Here is a 22,469-nt window from a genome sequence, read left to right as displayed (position 1 = left end):
ATGAGTGTTTCAAAAAGAATTTCCCACGGAGGAGAAGATGCTGACACTGTAGCGATGAACGTTACTTATATGGGTCACAGATCAGTAGAAGCCGTCTTTACCGAACAGTTCTTCAAAGTGCAAGAGTGTAAGAGTTAAATACATCAGTTCACATATGATGAAACACATTTTAAATTAAATAAATTATTTCAGAGTCAATCTGTAGTTTGAAGGAGACGGTAAGAAGAGAAAAACACCACAGGAAAAGACCCTGTTTTGAGATTCTTGCAAGGAATTCAGCAGCATCTTTGTTTGACGTGAGTCATGTCTGAGGCATAGACTGACCCCTCAGTCGTGATGGAAGAAGAGGCTCAATATATTGTGTCAGGATATTTTAGCAGCTGTCAAAGATTGCTTCTCCTGTTCTGTTAAGCTTTTGTTATTTGTCCATGTATTTCTTTCCAAGTTCCAGCAGATGTCTTCTCTCCAAACTCTGAGTGGAGCGGTTTCTACGAGTATTTAGGGAAGAGGCAGACCACCACCTTTGCAGTTACTGGGTTCAACGCTACCAGCAGCCGAGTGAACGTCACATTACTGGAGACCAGCGGCGTGTCGATCAGACTGTCAGGTAAAAGAGTAGCATTTTGGGTTTTCAGATTATATTATTTAAGTCTATGCTTTTAATTTCACTCTTAAAATTCTTGGTAGGAGGACAGAAACTGAGCTAAAAGACTAATTAGCATGAGCTAGATGGCTATGCTTAGAGTTATAGAACCCTATTGCAAGCATTATATCTCATAATGTATAAATGAAAATAACGTTACCGTAATCCCAAAGAACCAAGTAAAATATTCAAAGATGGTCAGTGTGTGGAAAAATTATTTTAATGCAGTGACACCTATTTTATTATTGGTGAGTTAAAATGAGTTAGACCCCAGAAGTTAAACATGTAAGGACTTTAAATCTAGTTCAAACATGTGAGCATTTCCATGAAGGTGAAGAAAAGTAAGTAAATAAAAATCCATGTTCAATACTTTATGTTCTTAAACTTTTACAACCTCCTTTATTGTACCAAACATTTACAGTTTCACTGGTATTTAGTTATTTATTTTACAATGTGTGCGAGTAAAAAAAACAATAGAAAGTATGGCTATATATTTTTAAAGGCAGAAACTAGAGTTGAAACACAGACAAAACTAGAGCAAAGATGAAACTAAACCTCTAACTTAATAATTTTAGGTGTATAGAAATCAAATTTTGATGATTGCAAATGACAATGTAGATGATGAGTAGTAACCCAGGAGTTAAGTCTGTTGAAATGTGGTGTATCCCTAAATATACTTTTTTTTTGTTGAAAAGTTAAAACAAAGCCGTTGCTTTGATGCGAATGTATTTTGGCTTTTTAAAGAGTCTTTTCTATGGTTTTTTTTGTTTTACTCATTTCCTGTTCTGCACTTGAACATTTTCAGGGTTTTTTTTAACTATAAATCCTTCAAACTAACTTCATGGGATTAACCAATGTTTTGTCAACAAGTAACAAAGAACTTCTTTAAATTTAGGGAAACTGTTTTAGTTGCATCCTCCCACAGAGAGGCTGAACAGATTTGAATTTTCAGTCGGAAATTGGCAAAGAAAAAAAGAGCAGCTGTGGGTCACATTTACCGGCTGTGTGAAGGTACCTATGTGATGCTATTGATGGTTTTAGCCCTGACAACTTTTTTTTTTTTTTAAAGATTACAAGACAGTCTGAAAGGAAAACACAAAGAAATCAATGGCGGTTTTACACTTTTTCAGTGTAGAGTGTTAATGTAGGCCAACAAAGACATGAAAAGTAACAAGACAAAATAAATAGGTCAAAAGCAAACAAACTGTAGGAATCTGTTCGATTAATAAATCCCAACCCTTTTCACATTACTATCCAACCTTGGAATGCAGCTCACAACAAAATTAGCTAAAATTTCACTTGTGATGAATGTTGGTACATAAATAGTGTCCTTGGGTTTGAGACTTTTCGCTGAAATGATATGAAAGAGGTTCTAATTCAGTTTATAGCCAACGAGAACTCGCCGTCTGATAAAATAAATAAATGCATAATGTAACAAGCCCATAAAAGAAATCAAAAGAGAAAATTATCTTTTGGGTGTTTGTTTGCAAGTCTTTTCTTAGAAATTGCTTGCGTGTCTGCTGTCATATTGACAATCAGCTGCTTTTGTGTTTGCACTGTATTTACACAGAGGCATGTTGCTAAAGGCTAAATGTCATGTTTTCCTCCCATATCGTGTTATATGCTTTTTGAAAGAAAGAGAGGATGATCATTCGAAATGTCAAGGTGGCTCCTTTTCTCTGCCTGTCACAAACAAATCTGTTTGCTTACCACCTGCCTGCCTAGCCGTGTTTGTCTCTTCTGGCAAAGTCCTCGACTTTGACAAGTTCCAACACAAATCAGGAGATAATGTGCCATTGATTTATGCAAGATTTAAGCACTAGTCAAACTGTTTGCATATGCAGACTGAATCTCTGCCTCCGTCTTTCTAGGTACCTACAAGTCGGAGGAAAACCAGCTGCTGTTGAAGGTGTACCAAGTGAAGGGGCCGACAGAGTACTACTACAGCAAGTTTAAAAACGACAACTGGGCTATGGATGGATATGTAAGCAAAAGCTTCTTTAATTAAAGGCACTTGCAATCAAATATGGCGAAATAATATATGTTTTAAAAGTAAGCACTTGTTTCAAAAGCGAGACCCCTTTGGTAAAGATGGACCCAAATTTCCAGCTTTCAGTTTGTTGCAGGGGTTTCGAGATTCAGAGATTGGTTAAAGTTATATGTCATCCAGGGGGTTGTTCTGTTTGTTGTGACTTTTTACTTAATAACTCTTACCAAAGCTAATGCTGCATTGCATATCTGGGTATAAGTGTTTGAGTTTGCTTATTCTGCTTGACGTTGATGCTCCTAATTGCCCCATGCTTTGCATTTCCATCACAGGAAGACTTTGCAGGTACAATGTTGCTGTCTGAGGGCGTCCTTTGACCCCTGTTACTTACACTCCAGGAACCAGGACCAAAGAAGAACACCCAGAAAATGGCTCCATTAAGGAGCAATTACTTGCTCACCTAGACAGTGCTACATTGTAGTGTGAATGAAGTTTTCTGATGGGATGTTGCTTTCTCTGTGGAGGAGTATTTACAGTATTTTGATTTGCTCATCTCTTCCTTTAAACTCCACTACGACTCATATTTGCTGTAACTTGTAAATTTCACAGCTGAAGTTTAAGTATTTGTTTACAAACGACACCTAAACCCAGTTACTTATGTCAATTGTTGTGCATTGCAGTAATAAAATCTGCTTACCTTTGTGGGAAATAATGAAATAAAATATGGATTTCTTCTTTTAGGCGTTTTTGGAAGACAGGAAAAACTCACATCAAAGCATGTTATTGAAGGATTTGTCTGGACATATTAAAACAATGTAATCCCTCAGGATTGTTCAACATTAACAAATTATTAGTTTAAAACAAACAAGGCACATGCTGTTTGGTACGTGACTGTGGAAACACATCCAGCAGACACCATTAAAACATCACATTGTGCATAGTGGAAACATGCCTATAGATGATCAATCCTTCACTTCTTACTCTGTCAAACAATATTGCACAATAATGTCTTTTCCCAGAGAATCCATGACCTGAGGAGATGCTGCTCTGCATTTCATTCAGTTGTTGTTCACTTTCTTCCTTTAATAACCTCTCACGCCTTCTCTCCTCACACTGCAGTGTGTAGTGTGTCTGGATGGATTGTTCTTAAGGTGAACCTGAACCTAGATGAAGGTATTTTTAGATGTGATATCTGTCGGCATGAGTGATTCTGATTCGGCTTCTCTCACCAGTTGGAAAACGATAACATATTGGGTTCTGCTCATGCTCTTGTTCACCTCTTTGCGACTGTGACGTGACCTTAAACGCTTCTGCCATCAGCTGTGATTACTGTGAGCTAGCCAACGTCAAAGTGGGAAAGCGAATCAGTCCTGCATGACTACAGAACCCAACACATGAACCTTAAAGCAATCAGTGTGTTCTAGTTAGGTGATCCTGTGAAGAAAGCGAATTAAACACATTCCAGTTCAATTCAGATCTCCTAGATTGAGATTAATTTCTCCCTGTGTGTCCGGACACATTGCTTGGCTCCGTCTCAGAACTGTTCACTACCGTATTACCCATAGTGCCACTTTGGAAAGGAGGTAAAGCTTATCTGGTAATAAAATTGTACCATAAATTGATTGTTTTTCATTTAAATTTACTTCATAGGACACCCACTTACCCATGACAGACTTTAAAAAGGGCTCTGGCTTTAAAGTATCTTTAGCTCTCTAAAAATGTTTTTAGAGTTCCTGTCAAACAAATGCAACAAGTATTTTCAACCAATTCTGATAATCTTATTAGTTTGATGATACATAAATTGATTTTACTTGATAGTATGATAAGTAATCATACTTATCATACTATAAGTATGATGAGTCTTGGACAACCACACAACTCTAACACCATCCTCCATTTTTTTCCAAACATGGCAGCTTTAAGGGGCTTCTGCATGGTTATGCCTAACCAAGGAGTGATAGCAAAGTTTTACGTAATCTGTGGTGCCGTTTATGCATTTCGATCACATTTACGAGTTTGTTTGTACATGATCACAGCGCTTTCAACCGACTTTGTGTTTATTCAATGCATCCGTAAGAGGGGACTTAACGAGGGAAAAATGGATTAACTTTGGTGCTAGCAATTAGATGCCTGTTTTTAAATAACTGTGTGGCACCTAAAGTTAAGGGCTTTGATCAGCTCATCGTACCATGCACAGTCCTTTTTTAGTTTGCTTGAGTGTTGCAGCGCTAAAAATTTAATTAGGAGCTACGCATGATAGGTTACTAAAAAAATAAACAAAAACTCCACCATCAGAATAAAAAAGCGTGCGCTTTCATTTTATTCAGACAATGCATTACATTTCTTGATGTAATATAACTACTGAGTTGTGTTGCAGCTCTTTGTAATGACAAAAATGGGGGTGATTCTGAATTCTCACTTTACTGGTTGCTGTAGAGTGAGCAATTGCCTTTCTGTCATTGAGGCCCCAGTTAATGGCTGACTGTACCTTTTTTGTCACCATGAGTGGCCCAGGCATGCAGCTGGGACTTCCAGGAACTTCATCTTCTCACCAAGCAATTGTTGCAGCATGTAACGCTCTGCAGGGCTCAGGCGTGGGACTCGGTCCTTATTGAGCTATTGTGACATTTAACTTTTGTGCCTTCATAAATTTCCTGTGGCATGGATAGATTATATTTTCTGTATTTACACTTTGGATATTATCAGTCATTTAAATTAACTTTCTATTTAGGGGATGCCAAGGAGAGAAAGTCAGGCAGTCGGTTACATTTTTTTGGGGTGATATTTGAAGCTGAGTAAAAATCCTGGATGCTTCAGAGACCCTGTAAGGGGTGAAAGAGCAGGAACGTTTAAGAGAATAGCTAAGTGACGTTGAAAGCATACTATGACTGCATTTTCTGGATAACAACAGTTTTTAATGTATGATATTAATGCATTTGTTTTTTTCAGTTTTTATTTAAAACGATGGAAAGACGGGACTCATAAGCAGTTTTTAAGTTCAAGCAAAAAAAAAAAATCAGCAGCTCAATCTAATTCATAATTTATAACATACAAAAAATAGATTTCTTCTTTTAGGTCACTTGGGATTAACAACATTTACATTTGCTATACACTAGAATGAGGGTCAGGGCTGGTCAGAATTTCACATGCATCTTTTGCATTTGGTAAATTTGCTTTTTTGTGACCGAGATTAAACATTCTGGCTTTTCTTCAACAGTAACTGTTGGATTTTTCCTGATTATTTAGCTTTCAGAGTAAAACCTTCTTCCTATCTCAGTATCCTTACTATGTCCTTATCCGCCCTCATAGGTGCAGCCCTTGTTTCGCTGTAAATAATGACACTTTCCCTCCAGCTCCGCCAGCATCTTAGAAGATCCTTTGCTTTTGTTCACTGCACACCACAACGCGATCATCTGGGGAGCACAGAATCCGTCTCTTTCCAGAACAGTATAATGGCCGGACAGACCCGTATTGTTTGTAATTCTTTCAACAGATCAACATGGCACCTTCAGGCATCTGGAAATTATAACTAAGAATAGGTCATAATTTCCCTACCTGAAATCTGTCTGATGTTTTTACGTTTTTTGATCCTGTCACAGAAGAAGGCAGTATGCATGATTTGTGCCTTAGAATGCATCCAAAGCTCAAAAATGGTGAATTAATTTATCAGAAGTTTACATCCTCATTACTCAACCTAAAGGTACAGCATTGTTAGCTTATGTAAATTTCTGAATTTGAAGAAAGCCATAAGAATTTACCTCATTCCATCTCCGAAGCAGGTAATTTAGTTGGTTATCCTAAATTACCTATAATGGGAAAAGTTTAGTTAGTTTAGGATAAGATGCAGAGTGAAAATATGTGTATTTGTTCTTTAGTGGGTTTTAATTTCTGGCTGCAACTTCAGTAAAATAGAAAAACAAAACCCCCCACAGATATTTCATGCAAATTTGGTCTATAGACTGCATTAAGACACTGATGGTTTTTAATACTTTCTTGTACAAATATTTTCAAATTAATTTAAACAATATCTACCCTATATGTTTCTTTAAAACAAATCCCTCGAGGTGCATTCCTGTAAAACTGAACACACGTGGAGTTTTGTCAAGTTAGAAAAAAGAAATATTCAACTATTCTAATCTAAAAACAAACTAAGCTCGTACTTGTTTACACATGTTTTTTTTCTTTTTCTAAAACGTGAAACCCTCTCTTGTGTTTCAGGTCACTGCGGAGTCCGACCAGAAGACTTTCGTTTACCAGGGACATATTCACAGTAAAGACTTTGGCAAGTTTTCTCTGACGAGACAAGGTGGGTCCGCTGGGCGGCACCAACACGCTGCTTTCACAACGTCATGCAACTAACGTAGCATTTAAAATGATGCATTTCAAATGTATCGCTTGGGATTACTTTATTTCAGAACAAACCCTCCAAGGGTACGCTGAATAGAAATGTGAAGCAAACTGGATCAAGTGTTTGAGTTCAAGAGTTTGTGTGCACATGTTTGGTTTATCTCTCCGTGACTCCAGGTCCTGTAACCACGGCGATGAATCCGTCAAACCCATACACGAACAGCAGCTCGGTGGCAGCAGCCATTTTAGTTCCCTTCTTTGCTCTCATCCTCTCTGGGTTTGCCTTCTACCTCTACAAGCACAGGTAAGCTATAGTCTCAATGGCAATCCTTCAGAAACAGAAACAGCAGAGCAGAATACAAAACAGCTGTTTGTCCTCCGTTTCTGTAAACACGCTACCAGAAGGTGCTGGATGTGATACCTGAGCCTGTTTCTATCAAAATATCTTAGTTTTAGTTTGTAATTCATTCTTGGGATCAGTCTTCATTTTATGTACAGCTACACTTTGCTTTTCTTTTCTACACATTAGTTTTGGGTTTTTATTTATTTATTTCATAGTTCAGAACATTTAAAACACAAAGACTGAATATAGTAAAAATTCCTTTTAAGGTCTCCTGCAAAGTTCGAGAGCAGGAAGGCTTCTAGAGCGACGTATAAAGTCTTTTTCAGAAGAAGCATTCAATCTAAAAGATAATTGATTACTAAACTAAACGGTCTATACATGTACAGGAATGTTTAAGCGATTCTTTGTTTAGGTAGAAACTATACCATTATTTACATAACCATCAACAGAGAGGTGCAGTTGACACAAATTAAAACATAATCAAACATTTCATCTATTTTAGTTATTCAATTCCAGAAGTGAAACTTAGATTAATTCCAAACAGCAAAATGTTTCAATTTGATCTTTTCAATGAAGTTTTGGTGAAATCAGTTCATAAAATCTGAACAGGAAGTCTCCCTACACCATCCTTTTCAAAAACAGCTCTTGGAGAGAAACTCGGGGCAGTGTTCCTGCTGTTGCCAAATGCATCAGATTTAAATGATCTATCTCACCTCCCAACCGTTGTTGTCTGAATTGATTGCCGAGTCTTGTTCATGCCTTTAGATCCCTGCGGCCGGCCGGTCGCACAAACCAAATGTCACCCCGACGTCGTTCTCTCAACCTGACAAGATCACATGCGCTTATGTACATCAGCCGAAGCAGTAATGAGACGGGCTGACTTTTACCCCCCCTTGCCACACCTGTCCTTTTACAAAACACATGTAGACAGTTAAATGGGCCTTTTATCTGCCACGAGGTGTTTTGTGAAAGGCTCTTTTGACTCGTTAATCTCTCCCAAAGTCTTTAATGAGCGCTGCCTCATTGTTCTCCCACGGCTGTTGTTATACCTGGTCTTAAGCATCTTTTTCAAATACAATTTCCTTCCTCTTAACTCTTCGTAAAATCCTAGTGTGCAGCACTTTGAGCAAACGACTTTTTTAGGGATGTCCTTTTTATGGCTCACATTCTTTGTGGGAAACGTCAGCAACTGTGCTGGACAACATAGTCATGACATTTCTGCTTCGAATATATTTTTTTTAATTTGTTTTAAGTAATATTCTAATTAAAATATAGGAGTTTCACTTTTTTAATTGAAATGCTGAAATAAGTTAAATCTTTGACGATATATCTCAGTTGCACATTCACACACGATTGAAACTACCAGGTCTTGTTTAACAACCGTTGCAAGTTGCAGTCTGCGGTTCGAATCGATGTGCATTAAAGCTGCTGGTTGTATGCAGGACATTGTCTGCTGACACAGATGACAATGAGAGACCAAAAAACACCTGGGGGCCTGGCGGCAGGTAAGACTGGCACCTGTCATCCACCTGGTTCTAACAACCAGACCTCCGCCCGCCGCCACATCCTCCGTCAAATTTCCCATCTCTTGTTTTTAGTTTGCAAACTGTTTATTCATGCTGTTTAGTAAGGCTGCACAATATTACGTGGACCTAAATTAAAGCTTAAAACACAATTTTGGGACAACTTGCATCGGCAAAGAGCAATTGGGGTGATGTTTGTACTCAGAAGAGAACAAATAGCATGAAGTTTTTTCTGAAGCAGTGCAGCCCTACTGTGTCCAAACAGCAATCATTAAAAGCTTTATGAGGGCATTTTACTTTGTCTTTGATCTCATTGTCATCTCCCTGTCAGCATGATGTCATGAAGACCAATCTTTAAATTGTAAATGAGTGAAGTTACTCACTTGCTTTGATACACTATTGCATTAATAAGTTTGTTCACACTGTATCCAGTATGAGGCCTTGCATTCATTATACTCTATATAGTTAAATCTCTGCAGGCATGCTTCAACATCGACACCACTACAATGGCAGGCCGGCGGAAATATAAATTAATTCCTCACATGTTGATGTAAAGTAGTTGCTTAATGAGAAACTGAAGGGTTTGCATGCATGCGTGTGTGTGTGTGTGTGTGTGCGCGTGTGTGTGCTCTGCAGTTTTTTTTTGTCTGCTGTGACCCATTTGTCTATATAGTATCTACAATACTGTCAGAGCAATTGTGTGCTGTTTTTCATTTTCCTGATAGAAGGAAAGTTTTGCACCTACCAGCCATGGCCGGTCCCATGATTTAAGCTTCTTCCATGCAGGGAGGTCCACACCATGTGTTGGTGTGCGCAGTTTTGTAAAGTAATGGCTTGAACATGTAGGGTAGGCTTAGTGGCTCCCCAGGGTTGAATTTCCACCATTGCTCACACACGCACGCACACACTCACACTCGCACGCACTCTTAATGAGGTCAGAATCAAACAGCGGCAGCTCTCCTCGCTGCAAATAGTTCCACAGGGTGTAGAAGTAAGTGATTAAATCTAACAGGATTAAAGGAACTGATTATCTAAAATGTAATCTGCAACAAACAGACAAATTAGGAAAGTGTATTTGTCAGTCTTAAGTGTTCGGTTAGACCACTGTTTAAAATCTTAATAAAAAAAAAAGCATGCTGTGAACATGTATGTGTATTAAAAATACATGTGTATGCAACCATGGGAATTCCAGCTTATTTAAAATGTTTGGATACTCTATATTTTGTCACTGCTTTTACAATTTTCCCCCCTGCCATCTTTTTCATTTTTACTTATAACTTCCTCACTTTAAAACTGTTCAGTCATCGCCGCAAATCAGCTCGTTTAAAAATAGACCTAAAGGGAATAATGTTAATTAAATTTAACTTTCCATTTGTGAGATCCATAGATTTGGTTTTGAGGGACAAAGTTATGAGTCATACCTATAAACTTCTTAAATTACTCCTCCCGTTTGTGAGCGGATATGAGGCGTTAAACTGTCTAGTTATTCCTGAACTAATGTATCTCCCTGTGAACTCCTGTGAAATTAAAGGAGCTCAAGGGATCATGCATTGCAAATCAACACAGTAAAGCATGGAAATGTTACTACAACCCTGGCTAATGTGAGCTAATGACTAAAACATGACCTGGTTTCTTATACAGGTCCTTCTCAAAAAATTAGCATATTGTGATAAAGTTCATTATTTTCCATAATGTATGATACAAATTAAACTGTCATATATTTTAGATAAGTGGTTCTTAACCTTTTTTGAGGTACCGAACCCTCCAGTTTCATATGCGCATTCACCGAACCCTTCTTATTCCTACCCCCCCCCCCCCCCCCCATCCACCCCCACCGACACACAGAAAACTTTGCGGTATTCTGATTAATTATTTGCTGTTACCACCCCCACGCCACTAGAGGCAGTAGCAACCCCGAAAAGATGCGACTAAGGAGCAGATTTTGACTATAGAATTTGGTAAAAACAGTGAGTTTTGCTGAAGTAATTAAAGACACAAGTTCAAATCCATGCTGAGTGGAACTCCTTCAATCAGTGCTCCTCCGCAGCACTGATTAGTTAAGCAATGTAACGTGATCCTCTGCAGCAAGTGATGGCAAAGCAGGGCGTCATCACGACTTTACACAAGTGTGTCTATCTCCGCGGCAGAGGCTCCGCTGAACCCCGGAGACTGACTCACCGAACCCCTGGGGTTCGATCGAACCTAGGTTAAGAACCACTGTTTTAGATTCATTGCACACCATCTGAAATATTTCTGGTCTTTTACTGTTTTAATACTGATGATTTTGGCAAACAGCTCATGAAAACCCAAAATCCCTGTCTCAAAAAATTAGCATATCATGAAAAGGTTCTCTGAACGAGCAGTTAACCTCATCATCTGAATCAACAAAGAAACTTTAAACACCTGCAAAAGATTCCTGAGGCTTTTAAAAACTCCCAGCCTGGTTCATTACTCAAAACCGCAATCATGGGTCAGACTGCTGACCTGACTGCTGTCCAGAAGGCCATCATTGACGCCCTCAAGCAAGAGGGTAAGACACAGAAAGAAATTTCTGAATGAATAGGCTGTTCCCAGAGTGCTGCATCAAGGCACCTCAGTGGGAAGGAAAAAGTGTGGCAGAAAACACTGCACAATGAGAAGAGGTGACCGGAACCTGAGGAAGATGGTGGAGAAGAGCCGATTCCAGACCTTGGGGGACCTGCAGAAGCCGAGGTCTGAGTCTGGAGTAGAAACATCCAGAGCCACCGTGCACAGGCGTGTGCAGGAAATGGGCTACAGGTGCTGCATTCCCCAGGTCAAAGGTCAAGCCACTTTTGAACCAGAAACAGTGGCAGAAGCGCCTGACCTGGGCTACAGAGAAGCAGCACTGGACTGTTGCTCAGTGGTCCAAAGTACTTTTTTCGAATGAAAGCAAATTGTGCATGACATTCAGAAATCAAGCTGCCAGAGTCTGGAGGAAGACTGGGGAGAAGGAAATGCCAAAAGGTCAGAAGTCCAGTGTCAAGTACCCACAGTCAGTGATGGTCTGAGGAGCTGCTGGTGTTGGTCCACTGTGTTTTGTCAAGGGCAGGGTCAATGCAGCAGCTATCAGGAGATTTTGGAGCACTTCATGCTCCATCTGCTGAAAAGCTTTATAGAGATGAAGATTTCATTTTTCAGCACGACCTGACACCTGCTCACAGTGCCAAAACCACTGGTATTACTGACCATGGTATTACTGTGCTCAATTGGCCTGCCAACACTCCTGACCTGAACCCCATACAGAATCTGTGGAATATTGTGAAGAGAAAGTTGAGAGACGCAAGACCCAAAACTCTGGATGAGCTTAAGGCCATCGAAGCATCCTGGGCTCCATAACACCTCAGCAGAGCCACAGGCTGATTGCCTCATTGAAGGCTGAAAAAGGATTCCTGACCAAGTATTAAGTGCATAACTGAACATAATTATTTGAAGGTTGACTTTGTTGGTATTAAAACACTTTTCTTTTATTGGTCGGATGAAATATGCAAATATTTTGAGACGGGGATTTTGGGTTTTCATGAGCTGTATGCCAAAATCATCCGTATTAAAACAATAAAAGACCTGAAATATATCAGTTGGTGTGCAATGAATCTAAAATATGACAGTTTAATTTTTATCATTACATTATGGAAAATAATGAACTTTATCACAATATGCTAATTTTTTGAGAAGGACCTGTAGATTATTAGCAGTAGAACTCCCCCGCCCCATTTGTTTACACTTTACTGCCAAAGATTAGAGTAAAAAGTATCACTATTAACATCACAAAAATACTGATTCTTTTATCCAACTGAAGTCTCTTTTGATTTTTAAAGTAAAAATTATCTAAGCCTTGCTTTGAAAATTGCTCACATACCTAGTGGGCAATGGACTTAATTTCAATGTCAAGACTCCTTGTGGAGCTCGTTTAGATAGAAGTCAATGTTACTTCTATCTATGGCCCTGGTTTAGGCCAACTGTAATATCTGCAAGTATTAGTTACACATAAAGATAATTATCCAAAAATGTCAAAGTAAAAAAAAAATACAAATTTTACAGATTGTGTCATTTGATTCAGTCCTTTTTGTCAGTTGTGATATTGTCGTTGTAATTTGCAGACAAATAATCTTTATTTACACTCATTTGAAAACCAAACATTGTGGTATAATGGTAAATATTACGGGATATCTACTATACCAAGTATGGTTTTCACAATACAGAAATGTCAAACTCAATGCGTTTACTAAGAAAACGCTCAATAGCAAATGCAACATTTTTTAAGAGACAATATTCTTGTTAGGAGTAAAAAAAATACTATTAATCATGGCACGACAGATTAACAGTCACTGGTGTCCATGAAGCTAATATGTTATCCAGCATTAGCACAACTAGCATGTGAGATTGTTCAGCATTTCTAAAGAGGGTTGCATATGTTTTGTTTTTTTTGTAGTTTTTTTTATGTGCCTGCCTGTTGATCAGGTGATCAGAGGGGAGGGCTGAGTGTTTCTGACTGAGTGCAACAATGTAGGCAAATGATTGGGATTCTTCATATTGATTTTGATGTAAATTTGTATTTTTGAAAAAATCTTCTTTAGCACTGATTATATCAAAATATTGTTTTGACAACTCGACCACTGACAAGTTGAAGCAACACATTTCAATCTAAAATGTTGGAACAATTATGATAACACTAAATACAGACACATACTTACCTTGACATCTATGAACCATTTAGAAATTGTTTTGAAGCATTTCCTGCCACTAAGCCTTTAAAAGTAGGCTTTATAAAAAGGAATCAAAACAGCAAAGCAATTCCTCATCATTAAAACTCTTCACATGACCGATTGTGTGGTTTGTTTAGGATTTTGCGTTTGAAATGCTTGTTAAAACTGGCTTTGCTTTTATATATATTTTACATGGTTTACGTTAGCAGATAAAGTTGTACTGGTTATGAAGTGTTGCTTCTCTGTTTTTTTTCAGGACCCGTCCAAAGGTCCAATTCAACGGCTATGTCGGACATGAGAGCTCCAATGGGCAGGCGTCGTTTGAAAATCCAATGTATGACACCAACATGAAGCCCACGGAGGCTAAGGCGGTTCGATTTGATACCACCCTGAACACAGTCTGCACTGTGGTATAGTTGGGCAAACCTGTCTCTGCCCATAAGGTGGTTCAGACCACCTTCATGCGGCGGTCTGCTGAGTGGTGTAACCAAAATAGAAAGAAAACAAACCTAATATCTGGACTTGTCACCATGAGCAGCCTTTGTGTAACATGCTGGTGCCCTGCCAGCAAAATCTTCACAATAATGCAGCTCTGCTCCACTTCCTTCCACTCTGACGGCATTTTTTCGCTCTGGTTTGAGGGAGAAAGACAGAAAAGATGGTTGATACTGACAAAAAAACACAAAGGTAGTAAATCACGACCTCATCAAATATCACAAAGTCTGATTTCAGGAGATTACTCCTTCAGCTACAGTTGTTTTAATTTTTTTTTTGTTTTGACACTGTTGATTTTCAAGCATGTATACAGACGGTGTAGCTAGTTGAACTGCTGCTAAGAGCATGCTCATCAAGTTTGAAGAAGTCTCCCTTACTTCTCTTGGATAAAAGCTCTGCAGTAAGAGTCACATAACTAAATCAGCAGCCGTTAATTCCAACATCATCCCACACTCCCATGCCAAGTTTGCACAGTGGCACAGGCTTATGAACTTCCCCGCTGCAGGCCAGATATGGGTTTGACCAACACGAGGTTTTACCCTCAGGGGAAGCACATACACCTAGTCTACCTTTCATACAGATATAAGATGGACCCCGTATAAAACCTTAGATAATAACTGGTGCCGGACCAAAATCATCCCACTGACTTTCCATCCTTCTGGATTTGACAGAACCGAACTATCGGACACTATGAACCTTTTACAGTCTTTCTTGTGTTAGAGCCTCTTGTGGGTTCCACAGATATGCGTACGTTTAAAAACCAAATGCAGTGATATGATTAGTTTAATGGGTTAATTTAGGATTAACCTGGCTGACATTTGGTGAACAAAAATCAGGGTTAGATGGGAGTTGAGTCAAGTTTGAAAATGTTTTAGCCTATTTAGAGAGCTGAGCGACAAGCAGGACAATCACAGAGTTAGGTACGTTTAGTGGACAGATATTACAACAATTTGTTTCATGGATTCTTGTAATTTTCATTAATTTATGCCACTTTTATGCCTTTTATGACAGCACCGTAGTAAACTGCAGCTAAATAGGTTAAAACATAGCAAATCAAGCCTCTCTAAACTATGTTTTCCAAAGGGTTTTGCGCCAAAACCAAGAGTCATCCCAGGCTAGGTGTAGTTTTCAACACGTTCAAACATTACAAGATGATGGTAAACACCAATAAGTCCTGCACAGAATCCAGTTGTCGAAACATAAAACCAGTCGATTGCGTCGTAATGCCTTTGCAGACTATGGACTGGTTTCCAGAAGCTTGTCAAACACAATCAAACATTTGTTTTTCCTGGACTCGCCACAATTCTGCGCTCGGTGGCTTAACAAGTGGAAACCTGGAGGCAATAAGCTGTCAGGATTGTCAACTGCTGCAATCAACTGTGCCCAAATCCAGGAAATGATTTGTTCTCTTGTAACTCTGGTCTGGACTATCAGCCGCAAGATGACTGATTCCTTTTCTACACTGTACTCTCCAGCCACAAAATCCGAAGTAAGATAAACTGATTTGCTGACAGACCGGCTGACTGACAGCAACTGGACAAATGGACGCAGACAAAAGAAAAAAAAAAAGTGCAGTTAGTCACTGTTGTCAGTCACACTAACTGTAAAAAGAGACATGGACATGTTAGTGGAAACAGAGACATCAAGATGTCTCTATGTGTCTCTTCTGGTATTTTTCTTCAGTGAAGATATCGATGAACAGACTCGTATGTTCAAAAGCCCAGCGGCTCATTGGGACTTCCCAAACTACGGCTGCTGGGGACTCTAAAATATAAAGTTTATATAAATCGCACAAATTTTGCACTAGTGTTATTATGTTATTATTTTTTTGTTTAGTTTTGTTTTTGTTCTTTTTTTTTTTTTGACCCAATTGGGACGAGGGAACGAAGAGAAGATTTGGGAACAGAAATGGGTTTTCTAAAGGAGTCATTCAAAAACTAATTTTAATTCAAAAGCTTCTGTCTTTAAAAAGACAACATGACTAAATACAGGGTTACAGTGTGTTTGTATATACACATTTCTATTTCTCGCTCCCTGTTAGCGGTTGTTTTTGTTGCCATACATGCTAGCTAATCAGAAGTGTGGGAGTTCCCATGTGAAAGAGACAGACAGGAAATGTCAGTTTCTTGCTCTTTCTGAAAGCTTTTACTTGGTAGAAGAAACAAAAGGAGAACATCGCGTTCATTAAAAACTACTTACAATAACTTGCAAAATGCTTATCCAAAAAAAAAATAGTAATTTGCACAGAATAAATTAGCAGCTTTTTTTATTTGAAAATGGGACGATTTCAAGTATTAGCTTTCAGAAAAGCCCCGCAACCATTTCTCTAACCATCTTTAAAAGGCACATGTTCCTTTCCACCACTGTTATTGTGCATCCTTTCATCACATCGCATACCTGATGCACACAGACTTGTTACAACAGCCTTTTCAAAGAGCACAGAGAGTTTGCGATTGGTTTGAGAAGCGGTCAGCAGTCAAACAAGTTCATAAGGAAGGCAACATGCACATTTAGGGTTGTCGGCAATTACATCCCCGTATTATTTAAGAAATACCTCATCAGCAGAAAGTGTGTCAAATCCTTTGTTATGAATGCTGGATCATCGCTGCAGCAAATGTACAAGCTTACAGGACAAACTTATCCCGCTGATTTCCTGGAAATTTAAAAAAATGTTGCTCTGACATCCACAAATCTGTAGGACTTGAGAAAATCCACTAGTTTCAAACACTAAGCTTGTTATTTTCCGCAGTGTTTTCTCAAAATGCTGTTATTTTTTTTCAAAAGTTGCTGCACTTGGTTTATGTAACAGATTTAATTGCTTTCACTGTGTCTCCTTTGTTGTGTCCAGGGTCTGTTTCATGCTTCACACACACAACATTCTGAGAATATTTTTATACATCCGGCATTTGCGTTCAGCCTCATGTTTTTTTTGTATGTTTTCCATGTCTTGTTTTTTTTTTTTTTTTTTGTATGTTTTCCATGTCTTGTTTTGTTTTTTGTTTTGTTTTTTTCTCATCCGCCCCAACCACAAAACCATTCTCTAAAATTTAATTCATGCGCTAGTAGATTAGGGACATGTAAAGAGAAGAGCTTTCAACAGACAAAACAATGACATCTTCTAAATAATGTGTCGTATTAAAAGTAGATGATTATTCTGAAGAACTCAAAAAGTGTGCATGAGAAGATTGTCAAAACTCTGCGGCTTTCACCTCGTTTACTGGGAAACGACTTCGCCCCAGATCTCAGTTCCGCAAACGAAATGCCGTTAAACAATCCTGATTGAGTCTGGATGGTCATTGTTTTGTGTAAAACAACCGTTGTGATGCAAAGAAAGAGAAAATCGATGAACAGAGCAGCTCTTGAAAAATATTTCAGCAAAGACGGATAACATATTCAGTATCTCCGTATAGGAATAAACAAGACATCTGTAAACAACAGTGGAGCGTCTGCTCACAGTCACGAGCCACATCTCTTCCGCCTTTCTTTTTTTTTAATTGCGAGAGAGCTTTCTGTGCTTCTGGTTTTTAATTGATTTGATTAATTCAGCGTAGATTTCCTATGGAGTCAGGAGTGCATAATAGAGCCTGAAAATTAGAGGCTGGTTTCCAAAACCGTATTAAAAGGTCTAGTTTCATAATTTCTGAGCGATATCTGATCTCCTAGTGTGCCTGAAAGAGAGAATTTGGACCGTTTTGTTTGTTCAGGCATGCCACAATGTGACTGCGCTGCCGCGGTTCGATCTGACATCCTCCAGGCCCCATGAAAATACGGCATAATGCAGAAAGTCATTTTGTGCAGATACAGAGTCTCCTGCACAACTGTCAAGTCTTTGTAAAAATTTCTATAAGCACACTTCAACGCACGCTGAGCTCAGAACAGGATTTTCCACCCACTAATGTTTCAATATTTCCCCTGATAACCAGGTCTGTAGTGACAGATGTCAGGCGCTATTTGACTTCATTTTGGTATAAAAACAGATATCCCTCACAGATTGTTCTGTGGAAGGTGGGCCCAGTCGCATCTCTAAAATGTGCTGTAGAAATATAAGCCCATGGCAGGAAATGCTGAATTAGTAACCTATTCTTAGGTAATTGTTACATGTGAGGAACTGTCTGTGTAACATGACAGAAACCACTATCCATTTATGTTATTTATATGGTCCGTAATCATGTCTATTTTTACGTCTGATCCTGACAGTCGGTGTATTTTTAACCTGCTAGCCTTATCCGAGTGAGAGGGAGAAATGTCGAGGGCGATGCGAGTGAGACCAGCACAGACGTGAAGAGGTTGTGGAAACCCATCTGTGGGGATAACGTTAAGAATCATTTTGATACTTTTCATCTTTACAGAAATGTGGGCTCAAAATTATCATCCAACTGCCTGATGGGCTCAGAGTTCAAGTTATTTTTCATTTAATCAAGAAGTTTATTTCTGACTGGAACTAAAACTGGTGTTACCGAAAATGCAACAAAAAATAAAGTACAAAAGGTACATTCTATTATTTTTATATTGCTTGTGGAAAATAAACATTTACACCCTTTTCCATCATTTATAAGAATGCCTTTTTTCCATTATATCAGTGAAACCATTCTCACTTCTAATACTGAAAATATTTGTGGATGCTTCCATAGATTTAAGTCAAAACTGGCTGGGCCAAACTGAGCTATTAACATTACTTCCAAGCAGAAGAAACATAAAATTAAGAGGTTACCTCACATCCTAAATGGCTCGAGTTGACCCAGTGTGAGCTTGTTACCCTGCATGTTTTTTTTTTTTTTACAAGTGTTTAATTGTTTTATCAATTTTGGAAACTGATAAGTGTCAAATTAGGACTGTGGGAGGCTTAAGTCTTATTGTATGTAAGTCAACAAGTCATCTGCCTACAGATTTAACTGGTAAAACTGATTTAGACCCTGGAAAGATTTATGTTTTCCACAATTTTGAGGCAATTTTTACTGTTGTTCATATAAATTACCTAATATATACTCAAATGTTTAAAATACACAGTTTTAATTGTTAAAGTGAATAAAACTTTAATCTTCCAAAATATGGATACGAATGCAACATAGAGTTGACGGTTCTGATGCCATATGGACTAAAATATCATACAGTGCCTTGGCAAAATATTCACATCCCTTATTTCTGTTACATTACAGCCACAAATACCAACTTATTTAATTTGGTTTTATGTCGTAGAGTACAAAGTGGAGCATACAGCAATTACAAAGTGGAAGAAAACTGATAGAACATTTAAACATTCATGCATTCAGTTCCTCTGAGATGGAAAAAAAAATAATCATTTTCCTGCTATTACAGTCTTTTAAGGTACGTTTCTTTCAGCTCTCCACGTTCAGGCAGATTTTGGCCCATTCTCCTTTGCAGAGCAGCTCAGGCTCTTTGAAAAAGGATGGAGAGAATCCTTGGACCGTGATTCTCAAGTCTTGCCACAGATTCTCAATGGGATTCAGGTCTACACTTTCAGTTTGCCATTTTAGCACATGAATATGCTTTGATCTGACCGTTTGATCTAATCATTATGGCTCTGACTGTATATTCAGAGCCACTGACCTGCTGGAAAATGAACCTCACTCCCATTCTGCAATCCAACAGGTTTTCTTTCAGAAAAGCCTGTTTTTAGTCCCATACAGCTTCCTGTGAACTCTGACCAGCTTTCTGCCAGGTTCAGGGTCACTTCTAGTGCTACAAAATTTAACATTAATTTTTTTTTATATTATGTATTTAATTAAAATATTTCCATGTTTTCTGAGTTCCTTGCATTTCTGGTGAAAAGTATTACCCATTACCTTGAAATAGTTTTTGCAAGACAAACTATTCCACCGCCTTTTTTTTTTTTTTTTTTTTTTTGCATTTGTTCATTTAATGTTGAAATGTTATTTTAACATTAGTGAACTAACAAAGGCCTTCCTGGAGCAGCTTTTTCAATTAACTTTTCATAGTTTGGCTCTGAAAGCAAAGGCTTGTGCTGAATTTTATTTACCAAGGGAGTCCGATTAAAGTGGACAGAATGCATGCCATTCCTTTCAGATACATTTGTAAAAGATTATGAAAACCACATCATTTCCCTTCCACTTTGTAGCTGCACACTGCTTTGATTTTGATTTTTTATTATTTTATTTTTTTTTGTAAAAAAGACAAAATGTGAAATGAATTTATGGGTTTAAAATACATTTGCAAGGCACTCGCACTTGTAGGAACTCTGGTTCTGTTTGCATAATTTCATCCCCAACATTTTGAGTTGGACAGTGTTACTATGGAAACTAAACTTTATTATTTCAGGATTGAGAATCTTATCTGCGGTCCCGTTTTCTTCATTAGAAACACGAATAACTATCATTTGAGCACATGACTGCTTTTCAATTGAGATGCAAAACAAAATTATTTAGTTAAACTGAAGAGATGTGTTCTCATTAACTCGTTAACATGCAGGAAGTGGCTGGTGCTTTTAAAAATATGCTGAAATATATATATATATATATATATTTGTTTTTGTTTGATTATTTTGACGTCCCCTGTGGCACAGAGATGAGTTGGGAAGCGATGCGTCTTTAACCGACAGTCGCCGTCATCTAAAATGTTTGTTTCTAGCTTTGTGATGCCTCCATTTTCACCGCTGTCATCTCTCACCACCATTATCATGTGCTGCTGAACTTGAAGTAGGTGCAAAAGAAGAAGAAAAAAAAACAAAAAAACATTTTTGTACAAAAATCTATTTTTTATGAAGAGATTTGTAAAAAAGAAAAAATATCAAAACAAATTATTAAACATGCTGTAATTTTTATGAATAACAATGTAGGTTCAAATAAAATCTTGTTCATTGAAATCAATGTTTTTACTGTTATACACCATGTAAAAGATCTATGGTTGAGACTGAGTATCGAATATGATCTTATTTGCCCGTCATGGCTGCTTTTACACAGGAACACGGAGCTTGAGAGCCGAAGCTAAATTAAACTTTTCTCCAGGTAATAAATGTGAAAGAAAATGTCGAGTCAAAAACGGTTTCTGCAGCAAGGTGGGATTAGTTTCATGTTTCATTTTTTTTAACCTTAAAGCTTTTATGATGTAGTTTGAATTTCTGATTTTTTTTGTGCTCATTGATGCTTGAGTCATTTTTAAAATCTTTGAGATATTAACATTACATGTACATGTGTAGTACGTCAAATGGGTTGAAAATCATTCCAACTTTAAAATGCATTGTTCCTGTGTAACAGCAGCTCTGTATGGCTACTCCTCACACTTATATCTTAGAGAGAATGGCTTTTAGAGGCAGAAATAAAAATTAATTTGGATGAATTCTTTTTTTTTTTTACATTTCAAATTTGTTTAAATTAAAAAAAGAGCAAACTCTCACTTTTAGCTTAATAGATCTGTTTGGATCATTGAGCTGTGATACAAATTTTGATGTAGCATCATGAATATTTGGCAGCAAATTTGAAGGTATAAAACTACAGTGGTACTTGAGGCGAATGACCCAGTCCTCCTCCTCCGACGTGATCACGAGGGAAACGCGCAGTGGAGTGTTACCAAGACTTGCATAACAGTTTGTGCATTCAGCCTCACGGCCTGCAAGACTCGCCGTTTATCTATCAGATATTTTGGAGATATTATTTGAGAATAAAGTTTTTTATACCATAACCCAAGTTGTCTTCTGTAGTTTTCTTTGTCGATGAGTCCGAATTCCTAACTGTTAGTAATCCAGTTAGAGTAATCCATTCTCTAACTGGATTACTAATGAGATCAAAGTTGATCAATATATTGATCAAGGCGTTGCCCCCTGGAAGACCAGTTAAATTATCCATGTTCACAGGACTGATGTTACGTCATGAACAGACTGGCGATTACTGCTTACAGCTGCTTCTGGTATAAGATGTGCGCAATACATGAAAACTACAAAGACTACAAAATTGTGAAACTTTTTGTACCTTGCTGGTCTTTTTATTTAGGGGCAAAGTAAAAAGCTGTCATCAGTGTTACTTTATTACGGAGCCAGTTTGGTGACAAGGGGAAAAATGTGTGGGATCGACTTGCCTCAGAACAACTTGCTTAATTCAGGGGGATTACCTGTTTGCGTTGGAGCCGCTAGTTTTTGAGCAGTGTGTGAATTACTCTGTGCCCAACCGCAGTTGACTGAAGAATATGATCACAGCGAATTAATTCTCAGATAAAAATAAAACAAAAGGAGATCAGATTTGTTTGTAAACGGCTGATGCTGCAGCTCCCAGCCAATGAACAGAATCTCATTTTTGGAATCAGTTTTACTCCCATGTCACCAGGCTTTCTTTTGCTTTCTGTATATTTTATGGCGGTATGCACTATAAATTTCATCTTTACAAAAATGTGCAACCAACAAATTCTACCCAAGAAATTATTATTCACAAAAGCCTGC

At 38.1% G+C, this 22,469-nt stretch overlaps 1 protein-coding gene across 2 annotated transcripts in view; it reads left to right on the top strand.

Moving 5' to 3' along the window:
• csmd1b (CUB and Sushi multiple domains 1b) overlaps nt 1-21,718 on the top strand; it is a 433,675-nt gene extending 411,957 nt beyond the window's left edge. Inside the window, exons 70-75 of one of the 2 annotated variants that reach the window (XM_081605247.1) lie at nt 446-607; nt 2,515-2,627; nt 6,849-6,936; nt 7,155-7,281; nt 8,763-8,825; nt 13,824-21,718. In XM_081605247.1, coding sequence (XP_081461373.1) covers nt 446-607; nt 2,515-2,627; nt 6,849-6,936; nt 7,155-7,281; nt 8,763-8,825; nt 13,824-13,983 — 713 coding nt within the window. In that variant the 3' untranslated portion in view covers nt 13,984-21,718. The remainder of the gene's footprint in view (nt 1-445; nt 608-2,514; nt 2,628-6,848; nt 6,937-7,154; nt 7,282-8,762; nt 8,826-13,823) is intronic. The other variant, XM_081605248.1, reaches the window with a different exon arrangement.
• Nucleotides 21,719-22,469: the final 751 nt, after the last annotated feature.

Source organism: Poecilia reticulata, chromosome 3 (assembly GCF_904066995.2).
Source record: "Poecilia reticulata chromosome 3, P_reticulata-male-v2, whole genome shotgun sequence".
NCBI classification, from domain to species: Eukaryota; Metazoa; Chordata; class Actinopteri; order Cyprinodontiformes; family Poeciliidae; genus Poecilia; species Poecilia reticulata.
Note: the sequence above shows the minus strand (reverse complement) of the source record. Positions and strands in the feature narration are given on the sequence as shown.